At 33.8% G+C, this 17131-nt stretch overlaps 1 protein-coding gene across 16 annotated transcripts in view; it reads right to left on the bottom strand.

Annotated features, from left to right (window-relative positions):
* The window catches only part of ERC2 (ELKS/RAB6-interacting/CAST family member 2), a 511348-nt gene that overhangs the window by 118934 nt on the left and 375283 nt on the right, over positions 1–17131 (bottom strand). For 15 of the 16 annotated variants that reach the window (XR_005822988.1, XR_005822990.1, XR_005822989.1 and 12 more), the window contains one exon: positions 11214–11348. The exons of the other annotated variant lie outside the window; for it this stretch is intronic. Coding sequence is in view for 12 of the 15 variants with exons in the window: in XM_040568867.1 (XP_040424801.1) it covers positions 11214–11348 (135 nt within the window). In the remaining 3 variants the exon portion in view is untranslated. The remainder of the gene's footprint in view (positions 1–11213; positions 11349–17131) is intronic. 16 annotated transcript variants of the gene reach the window in all.

The following is a 17131-nucleotide window of genomic DNA, read 5'->3' as shown; positions in this document are numbered from 1 at the left end:
GTTTCATTTGTATATTCAAACAGTTGAATAAATATTAAAAATTGCTTCAGTAATATGGATTTATGTCACAGGTCTATTTTCAAACCTAACCATAACAGAAGTGGTCACAACAGCATCATCCTGGTCACTAGTGCGTCATCTAGTTATGAGAATGACCATAAAGTCCATCTCACCATTTGTTCCAATTGTATATAGTTAGGTTACAGTCAAACATAGATACTGGTGATGCAGGTAGGCAGAAGGTGGTTTCTTTACAACACCCAGACTAGCATTAACATGAATAAGATGTTTCACCAGATACTCATACATTTTAAAGCTTTATCACTAGATGAAGCAGAAACCCAATGCTTCTTACAAGAAGTGGTCCATGAAATCAGATTTGCAATGCAAAAATTTATGGTCCCCTTTGTAGTGAGAGCCTGTGACATGTTAGCTCACTTAAGTAACCAGTGCCAGATATGCAACTTTTGTTATCGAGTTACTGTCTCCCAGAAATGCATTTTTGGCTCTCTCATCTGGTCTAAAGACCTATTTTAGACTATGATGGTGGCAGCTAATTTTTCTAGTAAGAAATATAAGATAAATGTAAACCTCTATATAAGTGTTGTATATTCTAACACACACATTCAGGGGAAGTGAGGGGGAGAGGTTTCTATAGCTAAACATGATCTCAAAAAATTCTTCCATATGTGGAAAAGACTGCAAAGTTAACATATAAATATAGATATATATATAAATATACACACTGAGCAGTATGTATACATTATATCACATTCATTAAACCTCAAAACATAAAATAAATTCATTTCTGTAAGCAAAGGAGAGGTATAACTTTTCAATGTACAAAATCCATCTCCTGGAGGTATCATAGACGGCAAAACCTACATTCTACTTGTTACTTTTAATACTACTCCAGTTTAGCTGGCCTCTTAGTCGAATTATGAATTTAATATGATTAAAAGGTTTGAAAAATCATCTGGATACAATATAATTACAATTAAGAGGTAGAAATAACAAAAGTATTCATAAATATTACACATTTCTATTGGCTTTTATACAACTAACATAAGAAACTTTGAACACAACGTTTGTAACTGTAAATGGTAATATACCAAAACTAAGAACTAGAGAAGCCCTGAAAGACAAATTCCAACTTGGAGCAGACTCAAATTTCAAGGCTCTTTCTTTTTCTCCATCACAGGTATGATGCAATCTACAAAGAAATTTATGTCTGAAACCACTCTCATTATCCTTATAATCTGGGCTGCAAGTTTCTATGGAAAAACACTCTGTTTTTCTTTTTAGGTTAAAGTAGATAGAAATAGCTTGCTAGACATCAGAGGCAAAAATCTTGTATCTGTCGAAATGAGCATATGATAAGACTTATTGGTTCTGGGAAATTCTAAACAAAAACAACAACCTCATTAGAAGAAACGCATTCGCCATTTAGGAACGTGTTTATAATAAACAATATAGCTATGATAACTGCATACAATTTAATAGGAGAACTGACTTTTTAAGTGTGACCAGGATATAAATAGGATTTTATTACATTCACTTCAACATGTCTCAGCACTCTGTGATGTGAATCACAAGTTCTTTGTTCCAGAGGGAGAATATGCATAGCAAAGATGAAAAATTAGAGGAAATACTTAAAAATGTGAAAGTATTTACGTGACTAATTTGCACAGCGCTTCTTAGATCTGTAAGCAGTAATTAATTCAGCACGATGCTAGTTATTTAGAGTGGATATGCCTGGGATTGTTTATACTGAATGTACCGACAAGCAAACCTTGCCCTGCCCAGATTCCTAAATTAAATAAATCCATGTGACTCCAATGAGCTTAGTGCAGGCTCAGCACTGTGCTAATGCAATTGCATGCTTCCTTGCAGCTTGAGGCACCAGCAGAACAAGCTCATGTACACTTAGTGAACAGACAAGAGCAAGCCCACACCTGCCCAAATACAATGTGTAAACATACAGGATAAAGAAACACAGAATATTAAACAAAATCTGGGTCAGGGAAGGAGCCAATAATTCTGATTTACTGCATTAAACAGCTATATCATATCACTTCTTTTATACACTAAAACACTGGTACTTTAGGGTTTTCCCCTTAGTTTTGTTTCTTTCCCGAACAACTGAAAGACAAAGTTTTGATGTTGCAGAAACGTTCCTAATATGATATTTCAGTTTTCCATACACACTGAACTTCTGCTGAGATTGGACTTTCTATTCATGGTCTAAGGAAATGTGAAGAATTTCACAGTTTTCAAATAATCATGGTCATTTGAATAAGCTAAAATAACCTAAATAACCTTTTGCTGTTGTTATGTTTGATCACCTTCTAAAGTTGTGGGCATTTTGTTTTGTTTTGTTTTTGTTTTAAAGACAAATCCCAGTTTCAGTATTCCTGGGGCCTATTCAGGAGTTTAAGGTTGGCAACATTCCAGTATTGCCACAGAATATAAGGCATTGTGCTAATAGCCAGGGCTGCCAAAATAAACAAAGTAGCATGTACTCTTTTCCCCTAAAATTATATATGGATCAATACAGTGATTTGCCAGTCAGGATCCAGACACTAAAATAACAATCATTATTCGACTGTCCTATGGCTCTGATTTCAAAGTCATCCACCTCAAACAAAAACTCATCTGAACTGTACTGTGTTTTTCACATTTCTTCTTTCAGCAACTTCAAGAATATTTAGCAGTTCCAGCTGATGAGCTGTTTCCAAGATCAGTCACCACTTCACAAATCAATAAACACTGTCTAACAGCACATGGTCTTCTAAAACTTGCAAAACGAAGTAGTACACTACCATTTTATAACAGTTAGACTGTAAAGTTTCATGCATCACTGCATTCAATTTCTTTTCTCAAATTAACGAGAAAAGATTTTTAAAACTATGTGGATCTAATACTAAGACAGATATCAGATAGACAGTTCTTTAAAAACAAGTTGACTTCCTTACTGGAGAATGTTATTAACGGAAACTTCATGGATACACACTGCCGCATCAATGTCTTAGTGAGGAGGACTTTTCCTTTTGATAAAAGGATAGTTCGGAAACCTTGAACTATATTTTTGGCCTCTTTGCTGAGATTTCAGAAAAACAGAATAATGGAAAATATGATTGTGAGTTTGTAATTATCTACTACTAACCACCACTGCCTTGTAGAAGTGCCATCAAAAATGTTTTTGATAGGAACACAATCTCTGTGCAGCCAGACTGGATTAAAAAGATGTAAAAGGACAGGCTACATGCATACACCACCATGTGACATTCCATCCTCAATTACAGCTTTTAAGAACAGGGCCAACTTTCTGGAAAGCAGACAGATCTTACAGTTTTATAGCACAGCTTATGATATTGATACTTTCTCAAAATCTAAATCCTTTTTATGACAATATCATCTGTCATCATAAAACAAAATTAAAATAAATTTGTAGCCTTGGTGATCATGAAGTGAAGCATACGACTTTGACTCAACAACATCTTTGGAATTCAGGAAACTCATGAAATGAGAAACACCTTGCATTTTATGTCTCTCAAAATCTCCAGTTCTTTAAGCAGTAAGAAGATTTGATAGTTCATATAGTCATCAGGATTGACAATGAAGTCCTAAAGTATGAAAATTCTTTGGATGTCTTACCTTTAGTCTTCCACTGTGTGGACACAATCAAATTCTTCATATGGCCTCTCAAATATATAACTTCATATTAAGAATGCTGTCAAACTAACTGAAGTATAGCCTAGAAACATAAATGTCCCAGCTTACCTACATAACTTCTTCTAATTCCCTTTTTTATAGAGAGATCCTGTTTTTAATTTAAATAATCAAGTACATTTTGTACCATGTAGTCCACAAATAGCAACTTGAACTCAGGACCTTTTAACCACATAGAAAAGATGTTATGAATCTTAACAATAAAGACCTGGGTGATAGCAAAAGAATGCTGTTTTTTTATGTGGAGACCATTCTAGAGCTGGAGATGTGTCACACATGACAATAAGTTAAGGAATGCTTCAGAGATAACAAGAAATGTAAAATGCCAAGGGAAATTAATAGTAAGTGAATATGAGTGACTGTGGTCTATCAGCCTAAAAGTCAGAATAGTATACAAATTTGGAGGGGCAGAAAGGAATCTGAGATTACAAAACCAAAAGGGAATGAGATGTCTCAATTTGACCAGGCTTGTGGTTTCTGAGACAGCATTCTCTATTTGTTACAATTCTGAAAGTAAAAGACAAGAAAGACAAAAGGAGTGCAGTACAGAAAGGCACCTTTGGTAGGAAATAATATTGTGTCTATTTCTATCAACTTTCTTCAGTAACATCACTTCGCTTCAAGAGCATGTTCACTTTTGTGATACAGACAGGCACTTCCTCCACAATATTTTCAATACAAGGAAGAAAACTGAAGGATGACATTGGCAAAAGGGGCCCAGGGAAAAAGTTACTGAGGAAAAAGGGTAAGCGTTTAGAAGTGAGAAGTAAAGAGAGCTGGGAAGTTGGACAGTAAGCTTCATGATGATGTCTAGGCTATTGGGCAGGATGGTTTCTAGAAGTTGAAATTTATCTAGATATGTTTTTTGTCTGTTTCAGAGAGATATTGGATGCAAAAATACAGATTAGATTACTGTAATGCACTCTACAACAGGCTACATATTACAACCCCTTGGAAACTGAAGCTAGTACAGAATGTTTATTAAATTAAGCTCATGTTCTTGCTAAGAACACTACACACGCACTCCAGGATACCCACTGACTGCCAAAATATTTTCAGGTGAAATTTAAGAAAGTTTGCCAACTCTCAAACCCAAACTGAAGAGAATAAATTTAAATTTGTAGTGCAAAACTGCAAAATTATCTTTTTTTACAAGTTTTTTAAAGACTAGTAAAATGGTTAAAATTGCAGTGTTACTGATATAGCAGCACTCACTTCATGGAAATTTGTTTGTATCAAATAAAAATCAGATGTACCAACATAACTAGGGAACACATTGTGACTCCCTGTAACGTGACTATATGTATGGGCAGAGGAGAGTTAGAATCATCCTACTGCTTATGAAGTTTTCGTATCTTCCCCAGACTTAAGGTGCAGGGATTTCCAACTTATACTTCTCTCTAAACAGCAGTGTGAAAAAAGAGGGGATAGAGGCAAGAAGTGGTTGAAAACCTGGTTTTGTTCCCTAGCAGCAGACAGATCTAATCACATAAAAAGAGAAAAAGCTTGTTACATCTATTATATCTGAGAACAGTGCACAACCAATTCCTTCAAGAGAAATTGGAGACCCTATTTCTAATTCTAGAACTATGATGCTGCACAATGCACGTAGACGGATATGATATTGAATAACTATTATAATGAAAACATGATCATAAAAACAAAATATCAATAGCTGAACCAAATAACACACAAAAAAAGTATTCCTGTTTCCAGTAGTATATATGTATATTTTTCTTCCAAGAGACTGGTGATACACCACCCTCTTTAAAGGGGGTATAGAGTCACAGTGCTTTACATCAGTAAGTGTGAAACATCTTATTCTTCCTTAAAAATATGTATTAAAATACACATGCACATACTTTTACCACCATATCTTGTAGCATACAAGTATTTCTTTACATAAATGTAGCAACATAAGTTAGAAAATCCAATATTATACACATAAATGGGAAATATTTCAACATTAACCTTGCATGTTCAACTGCCTCTTCCTTCTCTGGGATTTCTGAGAAAACTTTCAAAAACCTTCCCTAACATGTACAAAATTAAATGGCATTTATCTTACAATAAACACCACATCCTTTTTTCCTTACAAAATAAATAATGTCCTGTGATCATTTGCAAGTTTATTATTTTCCCAATTTGTTCTGTGGTTTCACACCATCAGCAGTGGGCTGGATCATAGTCACCAAAAACCACGTATCTAGAATTTACGTTTAATACACTATTGAATGGAAAATGCAGGTTTGCATGGCACATGGCAATCAAATTGCCATTAAAAAAAAAAAAGTGCTGTATGGAATGCTAAATAATACAACACAGTAAATAATAATAATGATAATAATAATAATAATAATAATAATAATAATAATTATTATTATTATTATTATTGAAAAAAATAAGCTAAAGCAATTACTTGAGTTCACTCATACTCATCATTGACTTTGCTGTTCTCAGAAAGACTATTCAGCCAGGATTTTGCTATGAAACTCCTATTTGTTTGCCTTACAATTAAACATTTGCTAGGTTAATCCACTGTTCACAGTGTGGAAATTTAAGAATGGCAGTACTTCAGGAGAACATCTCATCCAAGCTCAGAGCACCAACACGAGATTAAGTAAAGCTGTTATCATGTGCAACAGATATTTGTTTAACCTGTTCTTTAAAATTTCCAAGAAATGAGTTTCTATTACATCCACATTAAAGAATGTTCATGTTTCTTTTGACTTAAAGATTTGTTACACACATAGTTAAAAAGATGTTTTTTGTTTTTGTTTGTTTTTGTTTTGTTTTGTTTTTTAAATGGCTAACCTAGTTATTCTTGGTATAAATTAAATTTACCACTCCTAGTCTTTCTACAGTGGGCACTGGAACACAATTGATCATCGTCTTCTTTACAACAACATTTTACGTATTAGAAGACTTATGACTCGCCCTTAGTACTTTCTAGACTAAACAAACCCAGTTCTTTAAGCCTTCCTCATAGGTCATGTTTTCTAAAACTCCTATCATTCTTATTGCTCTCCTTTTGTCCCTTTCCAATTTGTCTATCTTTCTTAAAGCATGGTGTTCACAACTGTATACACATTTTCAGATGAGGTCTCACCAGTGCTCAAAAGAACAGAATAATTACTTCCTGCTTCTTTTCCAGCATTACATCCCATTACAGAATTAGATCTAACTTCACTGCAATGGTATTCCATTGTTGCCATATACTGCTTGCAATCCAGATTATATTTCTTTTGCCATTCTATTGCCCCAGTACATGTGAAGTTTCTCTTCCAAATGGACTTCTTTTTACTGAACTTCAGTTTACCCATTTCAGACTTTCTCTCCAGTTTGTTAAGACTTGAGCTGTTTATTGAGACTGGAGCAGTTTATTGAGCAGGTTATCTGCTCCTACTATGCCTGCAGTTTCTTTCAGCTTCATTCATTACCAACAATAAATGTGTTCTTCCTATTTAATCACTGAAATAATTTCTAAAAAAATACTCCACAAAGGTGGATAAAGGACAGACTTCTTAGCATCCTGCTGCAAATGTCCCTCCTGTCTGACAATGAGTAACTGAAATTTTTTACGTAGCATGCTATTTATATCAGTTGCGCAGTCATCTCATGCTGATTTCATGCATGATTCAATTAAAATTATATTATTTATTGTTATAGCTTTTATATTGTAATGCATTTCACTCTCCTAGTTATTACAAATATATGATAGTACAGTGTCAAAGTCTTACAAATTTAAAGTATGCCACAGCTACTTTTCTTCTTTAGCCACAAAGCCAGTTAACCATATGAAAGGAAATTAGATTTGCCTGACATACTTCGTCCTTGACAAATACAGACTAAATTTAGAATGGCCATGATATGTAAGGGCCATCTAGACCTGCATCCTGTTTTAGACTGTGGTCCAAAATTGTCACCTACGAAAGAGTGCAAGAATAAAATGAGTGCATAGAGATACATCATTTCATACCTTCAAGAATGCAACTTAAGGCTAGCTTATCTGTTTTATTATAGTAATCAACTATCAGGTTGATTTACATGATTAGGAAATGATCAGGTAACTTTTAGGAAAAATAACAGCAAAGCAAGCATAACATGATTTGATAAACATTAGGATAGATACATATATATAGATAGGTCGATAACATCATGCAGTCTGATACAGACACCAAGCTACTGAAAATTAACAGTAAAGAGACTACTGGGTTTCTATTGACTCGCTGATTAATAATTTATTCCATAATTTTTACAGTATGTAAAATAAAGTGATTAATCAATCCCCATGTTCTACTTGTAAAGTACTGTGTTTGCCTTTATCCTCCTAGGGTCCCTTTTGTCCAACATAAGAGTTGTTGAATACAATCATAGGTAGTTCAGAGACTACTTCAGCTAATATTTTATACTCTCTACAACAAAATATATGGCTTCTCCCAATGGGAATGCAACTATTTTATTTATGGATTGTTTAATCCCTCATTTTTCCCTGAAAATTGTGCCTTGTTGTGTAACTGCACTAAATAGCAAAATTACTATTAAAGGTTATTAAAGATTTTTAAAGTTTTGTTGTTGTTGTTGTTTTTTAAACTAAGACTTAAATTAAAAAAGTCCAGAACACATAAGCATAAACAACTTGTGTCCTTTTTTTTCAAGAAAGGTTGCCCTTTTTGCTATATTATAGGGTCTTTTCTTGCTGCTTTTCATTCTTTTGCCAGTTATTATTATTAGTTATTTGCATATTAGTATTTCTGATTGCATCCCTATCTACCTTTTATACCTTCTTTATACTTGTCTACTTTATCTTTAATCATGCACCCATTTCCATCATTCATAATTTTTAATTTTTTATACATTCTTGAAGAAGTTTTGATACAGATTTTTCTTTTTATGTTTCTTATCTGTTCTTGTCTCTGAATAACCTGTTATTGTGCATTGAAAAGAGTCTCTTTCACTAAATGTTAGCTTGTAACACAGAGGTAGTTGTTTTCTTTTTTTTTTTTTTTTCCCACATCTTGCCTTCATTCTGTTCTGTTCATTCTGTTTCTTGCAAAAAGCCAAAACATCTTTTATTTCATGGTCATTTTTAGAATATTTTGCCTTCTCTTATATACAGTCAGCCAACTTATCTCTGTTAATCAGAATCAGAACTACAACTAGATAGTAGTTGTTGTCCTTAATATCCTTTGAAAGTTTTCTTTCTGAAAGTTCTTAACATGTTCCAAGAACTTCAATGTTATATTGTCTAGGTTTTGTGTTATTTCGGTTTTGATTTTTTTGTTGTTGTTGTTTTTTTGTTTGTTTTTCAGTTGGTATTCAATAAATTGATCTTTCTTGTACTTACCAGTTCCTGCTGCTAGTAGAGCTCTAGTGGTCATCCTAAAAAGCTTAATTTGCCTATTTGTCTCCTATTCCTGACTAAGTATATAACACATCTCAGTTATAACTTCACCACTGTTTTTTTTTTTCCTTTTATTTCAGCCCAGGCATTATGAAATTATGAATGAATTTAACAGCACACAAGGATTTTTTCATAGGAAAAAAAAAAAAAAGTTTTATTTTTCCCCAGGGTTCCCTACCTGGAAAAGTTATTTGCTTCTAAAGATTGTTTTTTCCAACTCTAGATATATCCATATACGAATACCTTTCTTCCTTGTCCTACCCTGACTGAGTTCCTCCCCAGACTTGTACAGTTTTCAACTCTCACCCATTGTAGTATGCTAAGAGAGTCAAGTCATGAAAAGAAGTCTATCTTAAAATTTGAATGTCATCTTCAGGAGGGCATCTGTCCATAACTGACAAGCTCACCATACAAAGCAATTTAAAATTTGAAATGGAATAGTGTCACGCAGTAGCAGCTGGAAACATATGACATATTGGCAGCATGGCTTACATGTATATTTTAATTTCAAAATAGAAGTTTGTTTCTTGAAATTTCATCTCCTAGGGCTAGTTTCTTTCATTTGTATTCCCTGTGGTGTGGCATTTTTTTACATACATACACACGTTCATGTACACACACATTATTCTATAATATACTTAATAAAGGACCATAAAAACATGGCTGCTGGCAGAAGGGGATTTGAAGGGACAGATTAAGTTGCCACTAGAATTTAAAATACTATTTTGGTGTGTATATACACAATATAATGTGTAATTTATAGAATTACATGATGGATAAATAATTCAATTGTTTTTAACACTATAATGTTATGATAACTTAATGTAACTATTAACTATACTATTATAATAATATAGCAATACATAATTGTTAATAATAGCAATAATACCATTATTATCAATATTATAAGTATAAAATTAAAACAGATACATTGTTTTTGGTGGATCTGGTCTTCCAAAATTAAGAGGTCTAGCATTTTCTGTTCAGAAACATCTGTTTCAAACCCATCAAAAATAAAATTGAGGTTGCACACTGGACACAGCAAATTTCTTCCTACTGAAGGAACAGCAACATTATGTGAAAAACATGCTGCATTATTAAAAAGGACAGTTGCAATGCTAATAAACCACAGAATATCATGACCTCTTAATTCCAAACATATATTGTATAACTGTTATTACTTTAAAACTGTGACAATCAACTTGTTTTAATAGTTCTGCATTTTACTTTTCACTTAACTTTCATTAACGTTCTAAACTACTACCAATAAAAACAAATGAGTTTTGTATTTTAAGAAAATGTTTTAGATTTAAAATTTGTATTTATTTGTAAACAAATATTGAAATTTACAAAATCAAAACATTGTTAGGCTTAGGGATTGTTTTTCTGCTGGGGGAAAAGGTTCCCAGTTCCCACTGTACCATTCCCAAATTGAACAATGTCACCATTCTCAATCTACAGACCTTAGAAGACCATTTTATTAGGACAGCCCTGTAACACAGGATTCTAAAAAGGATAATATTATAAGAAGATACTGAATCATTAAGCATTTTTAAAATAAAACATCTTGAAATTTTGTTTTCATGCCTAGTTAAAAATGTATCACTTGATTTTAAACTATACCAGATATTTGATAGCTTCAACAGAAAAATATTCACAAACAGTTTAGAACTAGGGGTTTACAAGTTGGCAGAGGGAAAAGCTGCATAAGTTTTAAGATACTAATGATTTATACATTTACTTAAATAAATAAATAAATAATCCCCAAAGTGGATACTTCTGAAATCACTCTAGTTATGAGAATTTCCACTGCTTTTCTACTCTAAAAGTTGAATTACGAAATGCTGAAAATAGCTGTGAAACTTTTAAAAAAGATAGAGAAGAGAAATATAAGGCACCAGACAAAAAATCAAAATGTTTAGATTCTTTCAGGCATGGAAGTAAATACCAGACCTATTAATTTCTGTTCAAAGAACATATCACTTATATTGCTCATTATTTCTTTGGAATTTTTGTTTCACCTTGAAGTATCAAAATAGTAAAAGTGTAAAACTGAAGTTGAGAAAAGGTGACTGACCTGATCTGGAGAAGGTCTGTGGTTGGAGTGTTGTGGCCTCCCAGGAGATCGGTGATGGTGGTGGTGGTGATGGTGGTGGTAGTGGTGATGGTTGTCATCATAGTTATCTGCCATCAGTTTCATTCTGTTTTGTGTCTATTTAGGATGTAAAGGGAGACAATTTATTACATGCTGGAATATATTAATTCAATACTGTTTTGGCAAGATCTTAGCTCTTCCTTCACTCTTTTTTCGGTAGCTGCAAGGATCTAACAATAGAAGTCAGGCCTGGTGGCTCATGAAGAAAAGGAAACAGAAACAGAAAAAGATAACAAAGCATGTGAACACATCTGTCTCAGTTTTCACATATAGAATTGCACAAAGAAGTCGGGAAAGGATATGATCAAGGATGTTGTGTTTGAAGGGCGTCAACAAACATTCAACTTCTCTAAATTTGATATTTTAGAACATTTGTCTTTTTTTTTCTTCAATCTATTACTATGTCTCACTAATTAACTTGCAAAAATTCACCAACAGGAATATTATGTGTTCTAAAAATATATATAGTTATCTACTGAGGCAAGTCAACAACAATAATGAATAGTTATGCAAAAAGCTAAATATTAGCTATTTTTTTAGTTGTATGCCAGGATCACCCTGCTAAACAGCAAGTTAAAATAATCTTAAGTCTAGTTGATACAGACACAGACACTTAGACAAATAAGTGATTATGGGACCGAATGAAAGTAAGTCTTAGATATAAATCTTTAAAACAAGATCTATGCTTAAGCTACTGCCTCATACAGATAATGAAATTGATGTCACCATGAGGTAACAAGACATATCATTTCCCTTTATCAGTATTACAACTATTCCATACCATGAAATATGCAGACTGGAATATCCCAAACCTTAGTCATAGAACCAAGACTATCTTACTACCTGCTTGCCCAATACCAGTGGAGACAGCACTTTTTTTCTGTTAGTAGCACTGAAGGCTGTCTCAGGCAAACTTGTTAACTTCCAATCAAGTTTTACTTACTTAAACTGATAAAACCAAGAAAAAATGCCATCAGCTCTCAAAGACCTCTTCCAAAATTTGAAGAATCAATTCAAGGCATACAATTAGTATTAAGTAGATGGCTGAAAGGAATAGCAGTCTAAAGACGCTTAATGTCATCTTCAAAAAACTAATCTGAACCCTGACACATTTCTTCTGCAGGGGAAAGGTTGCACTTGAAGGAGCATTATCTACTTTGTGTCAATTCTCTATGAGGACGCCACTTCAGTAGGTCATGCACAAACATGCCTACTTTGCACAGAGACACTTTGGAGGACATTAAAGATAAGAGTCTGAAGTCAATTGCAAGAAGTCACAGTTCTACCCATGCTCCAAGGTGGCAGGATGCATATTAACTCCAATGAGGATGCTGTCAAAACACATTACCCCAGGATTTTGCCCAAACTAATCAGTTCCAAAGGACCAAATTAAACAGATGAATTTAAACATGACTCATTTATTCGGTTTTATTTCTACGCTAGCAGGTCTAACTGCATTCCAACTGGAGATGTCCATGGGATATATGTGGTAAATTTACTTCCTAAATGGATTATCCTATGAGAACAATCGCATACCATATCTCTGTTTGGAAAATTTCACTGATTTAATAAATTAATATAGAAAATGTAAAAACTAAAAGATTGCCATTAAATTCCCTGATTTTAATGAATTTGCTGAAGTAGAAAAGAGTTCTGAATGAAAAAAAAAAAAAGAGAGCGAAAACTAAATATTATTACAAAATATTTCAAAATAACAGAATCTAATGTGAGGAAAACTATGAGCCACAGGGTTAACACAAAATCCTAAGGTTATTAATTATTGCTAATTATTAATTAATTAATAATTAATTATTTTTATTTTGAACTACCATAATGCTTCTCAAGCACCTCACATTACCACCATTAGGGGGACAAACTATTTTATAGGAGGGCACTTGCACTCAGTTCAAGTTAAGATTAGAAAGAAAAATCATAAGACGTTCATAATAACAATAGAGGAACAGTCACAGATTGGATGTGTGCATGCTTTAGCCACTGTTAGACTCTTTATGGGCATCGCTATAGCAATAGAAGAGCGTCTTCTCAGTGGGTTACAGAATAGATTTCCTCCACAGGTCAAGTAGTAGATTCTTTCGAACAGGAATTGCGCTGGCACTGTATGGTGTCTTTTTATGTTTTTTAACACTACTTTCTGCACAGTTGTGATCATTCCATTTTCTCCATCATGGATAATAGAAGCATAGACCTGTATGAATTTCAGCTATGAATTTCTACTGATTTTACAAAAAACAAAAAAAATGCAAAATAAAAAATTAAAAAAAATGTGACTCATTATAGTTAGCCTGTTTGTCTTTACATTCAAAGAGGATGGCTTTTTGAACAAGAGTGGAAAAGATGGAGAACTAATAGACAAATAATAACCCACTTACTGTAAACACTGTAATATCCTGCCTCTTTGGGGAAGCTCCTAAGATTTTATTAGTTTATTTTCTTATCAATGAACAGCCTTAAATTTCCTACCTTTCAACTGTATTCCATAAAAGAATGCAAAAGTTAAACAAGATGATATATGCAATCCTGAAAGTGTCCCCTGTAATGAGGTGTTGGGGATTAGACGTGTCATGGGATAAGAACTGTAAATGAATGATGTCATCTTTCTAATTTGGTGCTGAAATATAAATAAACCACTTCTAATGTTTCCTCCTTTTGGATGCCAGATTGCAGTAAAATCTGCACAAAGAAACTGTTAATGCTGCAGTAGGGTTCCCTTAGTCGTCCTGTTCTGGAAGCAAAATGTATAAGAAATAGGAAATTAGGATTTGCTTTCAACTGATATGATCATCAAACCATCCAAACATTTACATAACATTTTATTGCCGTTCATTCCTTAAAATTATACCAAATATTTTTAATAGCTTTTTCTTTTTATTAGTGCTTCACAATGACAACTAATAGGATTTTGAGTTTCTGCTCTCTTCAATTTAGCTGCTGTCAAAGAGAGATGTTCACTTCAACAGTGAACTCTGTTTTCCAGATATGCTTAGCTTTCACTTTAGCAGTACAAAACATGATATGATTCAAACTTTTAAAAGCAAGACTTTTAAGGATAAGCAGAATGATTTCTGGAGGAGGAACAAAACTAAAGCCATCCAGAAAATTAAACAGAGGAAAAATACAATCCTTTTCAGCTCCTTCTAAACAAAATTCTGAAATATTACTTCCATACACTTCCCTTGCTAACTCTTTTAATTCTTAGTAGGCATTGAAATGCCGTGTATATTATTATTTGAGGAAGAAATTAATTAACCACACTGGAACTCATTCAAGACACCAGGGCTTTACACACCCCCACACATACAAGCACACACCCAACACATAAAAAAGGATTTTATTGACCATGTTTTAGGACGTTGGCTTATCAGACAAACATTAACTGCCCCTGCTCAGGGTTCCATGTCAACACATTTGAATATCATTCCAGTACTGACTTGGGGGAAAAGTACCACCTACTGACTTGGCAACGCCATAATCTCCTGCACCATCTTCAGCATGCCTGAAAATTTCCTGTTCAGAAATATATGAGACATTTTCTTATATTACTTTCAAAAGCACTGCAGATTCCTAAATAAGGCTTTTTAGGATGATCTGGAAACCCAGTCCTGGAACATGCAATTCATGAAAATTTGAATGATGCTGGCACATACATTTAAACTGTGCCGTATCTAATCTGCATCATCTACTACTTTGCAAGAATAACCCCAAATCGAAAATAGTTCTTTATATAGTTCAAAATTTTACTCACATTTTTCTCTCAAAATCTAATCCCAACAAGTAGTTATTACAGAGCTTGAAAACTATTTTTTTCTTTTTTTTTTTTTAATTGAAGTTTGAAATCAAATTAGAGGGCTGACAGCAACCCCTCCTGGCAGTCTGGATAGCCCCTTGCTATGAATTTAATACTTTTTAGGTGAAAACCACCCTCAATTCAAAGGCGGTGTAAAGAGTAGGCATCTTCCTGATGTATATGTTAAGATACTCATGTTTTTTCCACAGTTTTTTCATGAGCTTGCTCAGAATCAATTTTTGTTTTCAGTTTATTAGGTAACAGTGTTCACTATGGGATGAATAGCATCAGTGGCTTAGGGAGGAATTAGCTTTTAAGTTGTCTGCTGCGTCCACTACTACATAGCAGACATTCTCAAATAGTTAAACATTTCTGCCTTTGCAGTGGTCAAAATATATCTGCTTCCCAATCAGGCTGTTATACTCCATCATCAGAGTATACTCAGATACTAACATGGATATTTGCAATGGATAATTGAATCTCTTTGTAGTTAAGAACCTCCTAATTCACAGTCTAGTGTAACTTCGTCAAGCCCCTAACGGACTCTTCAGTGCAACATTTAAAAGCATCAAGCACAAGCAGCTAGAAGAGCAGCAGCGTTAGCCTGTTTCTGTGTAAAGTACGATTCCTGTGTGCTTCCACCCCAAAATCTCCATCCAGTTCCTGATTAAGAAATGCTGTCAGTCCCATATATAATAGGAAAGACCTAGAAGGGAAAAAAAAAAAAAAAGGAAGAAAGAAAAAAAGCAGCCATGGCACATTCTTTTTCCCAATGATGAGACCAAGTCTGTCCTGTGTACACTTAACAGGAGGTCATCCAAAACAAAGTTACGTCACTCTTGAGGAAAATATATACTTTTTTCAAGTTGAACAAATTAAATATTCTTTTATTTCTTCCTGTTGTGTTCTCACTGGTATATTACAGCTGAAACAGAAGTTACGGGTTTGATGAAGATGTATCTGGAGAGCTACCCTAGCCTGCATGAGGCTTATAAATTAGGCCTTTAAACCTAAAATATTGTGAAATCTCCATATGCACCACTAATTAAAATTATGGAATATTCTGTGAAGAAATCATTCTTACAATTTCAATTACAAATCCATTGACTCACATCAGACTACAGGTAACAATACTATACAGCTTCCTGAAACTTCTCTCTATCAACTGCCGTGTCAAATAGAATTCTGAAGAATATGCATTTGCAAAATTTTGGTGACCTATACATAGCACCATTGTTTGTTTCCATTTATGATAACCATTGATCTTTTTTTCTACAGTATTCTTCTTTTTCTAATATGATTGCCTTGTGTATATTGGATCTAACCAAGTCAGCATAAGATCACATCTACTGATTTCCTACAGTGGAGGTCATTCTTTACCAGTAATTTTCTAGAGACAAACATGAACCAAGATGCTACTATCTTTCAAAGACATGATGAAATCCTAAATAAATGTTGAGTCAGAACTTCATTACACACCACATCTTCTTTCATACTCATTGTCATCTTTTCTCCAAAATATAGCAGATTGATTTTTTTTGCAATCTACCTTGAAGACATGGACTACTTTAAACAAAGGGAGAGAATAAATTTCAAGTTCAGCAGCATAGACAGAAATGACCTGTTGGAAGTCATGGGCTTTTATGTTGAAAAATTACATTTCCTCCTCAGTGACTTCAGCAATCATCTTCTGTGACCACAATACAGAGATATGCACTCAATTAGTCCTATTGTCCAGTGTATTATTGCTTTAGTTTTAGATATATGTTTTTATGTGTGCCGATGTATATAAATATACACACACATATATATTTATGTACATATGACCAATTCCTTTATACAGGAAAGACAGCAAAGCCTTTAGACCCACAAATGCTTAGGGAATTTCTTGATTTTAACTTATTCTGGCAAAATGAAACCAGTTTCACTAATGGCTGTAAGAATGATGAGCTGCAGCATAGGCCAGATTTTCTGAAATTAGAAGTGGGTGTGTCACTCAGGGGAGCCCAGAAAGGTATCAGTGATCCATTTGACT

This window comes from Cygnus olor, chromosome 10 (genome assembly GCF_009769625.2).
Source record: "Cygnus olor isolate bCygOlo1 chromosome 10, bCygOlo1.pri.v2, whole genome shotgun sequence".
Taxonomy (NCBI): Eukaryota; Metazoa; Chordata; class Aves; order Anseriformes; family Anatidae; genus Cygnus; species Cygnus olor.
Note: the sequence above shows the minus strand (reverse complement) of the source record. Positions and strands in the feature narration are given on the sequence as shown.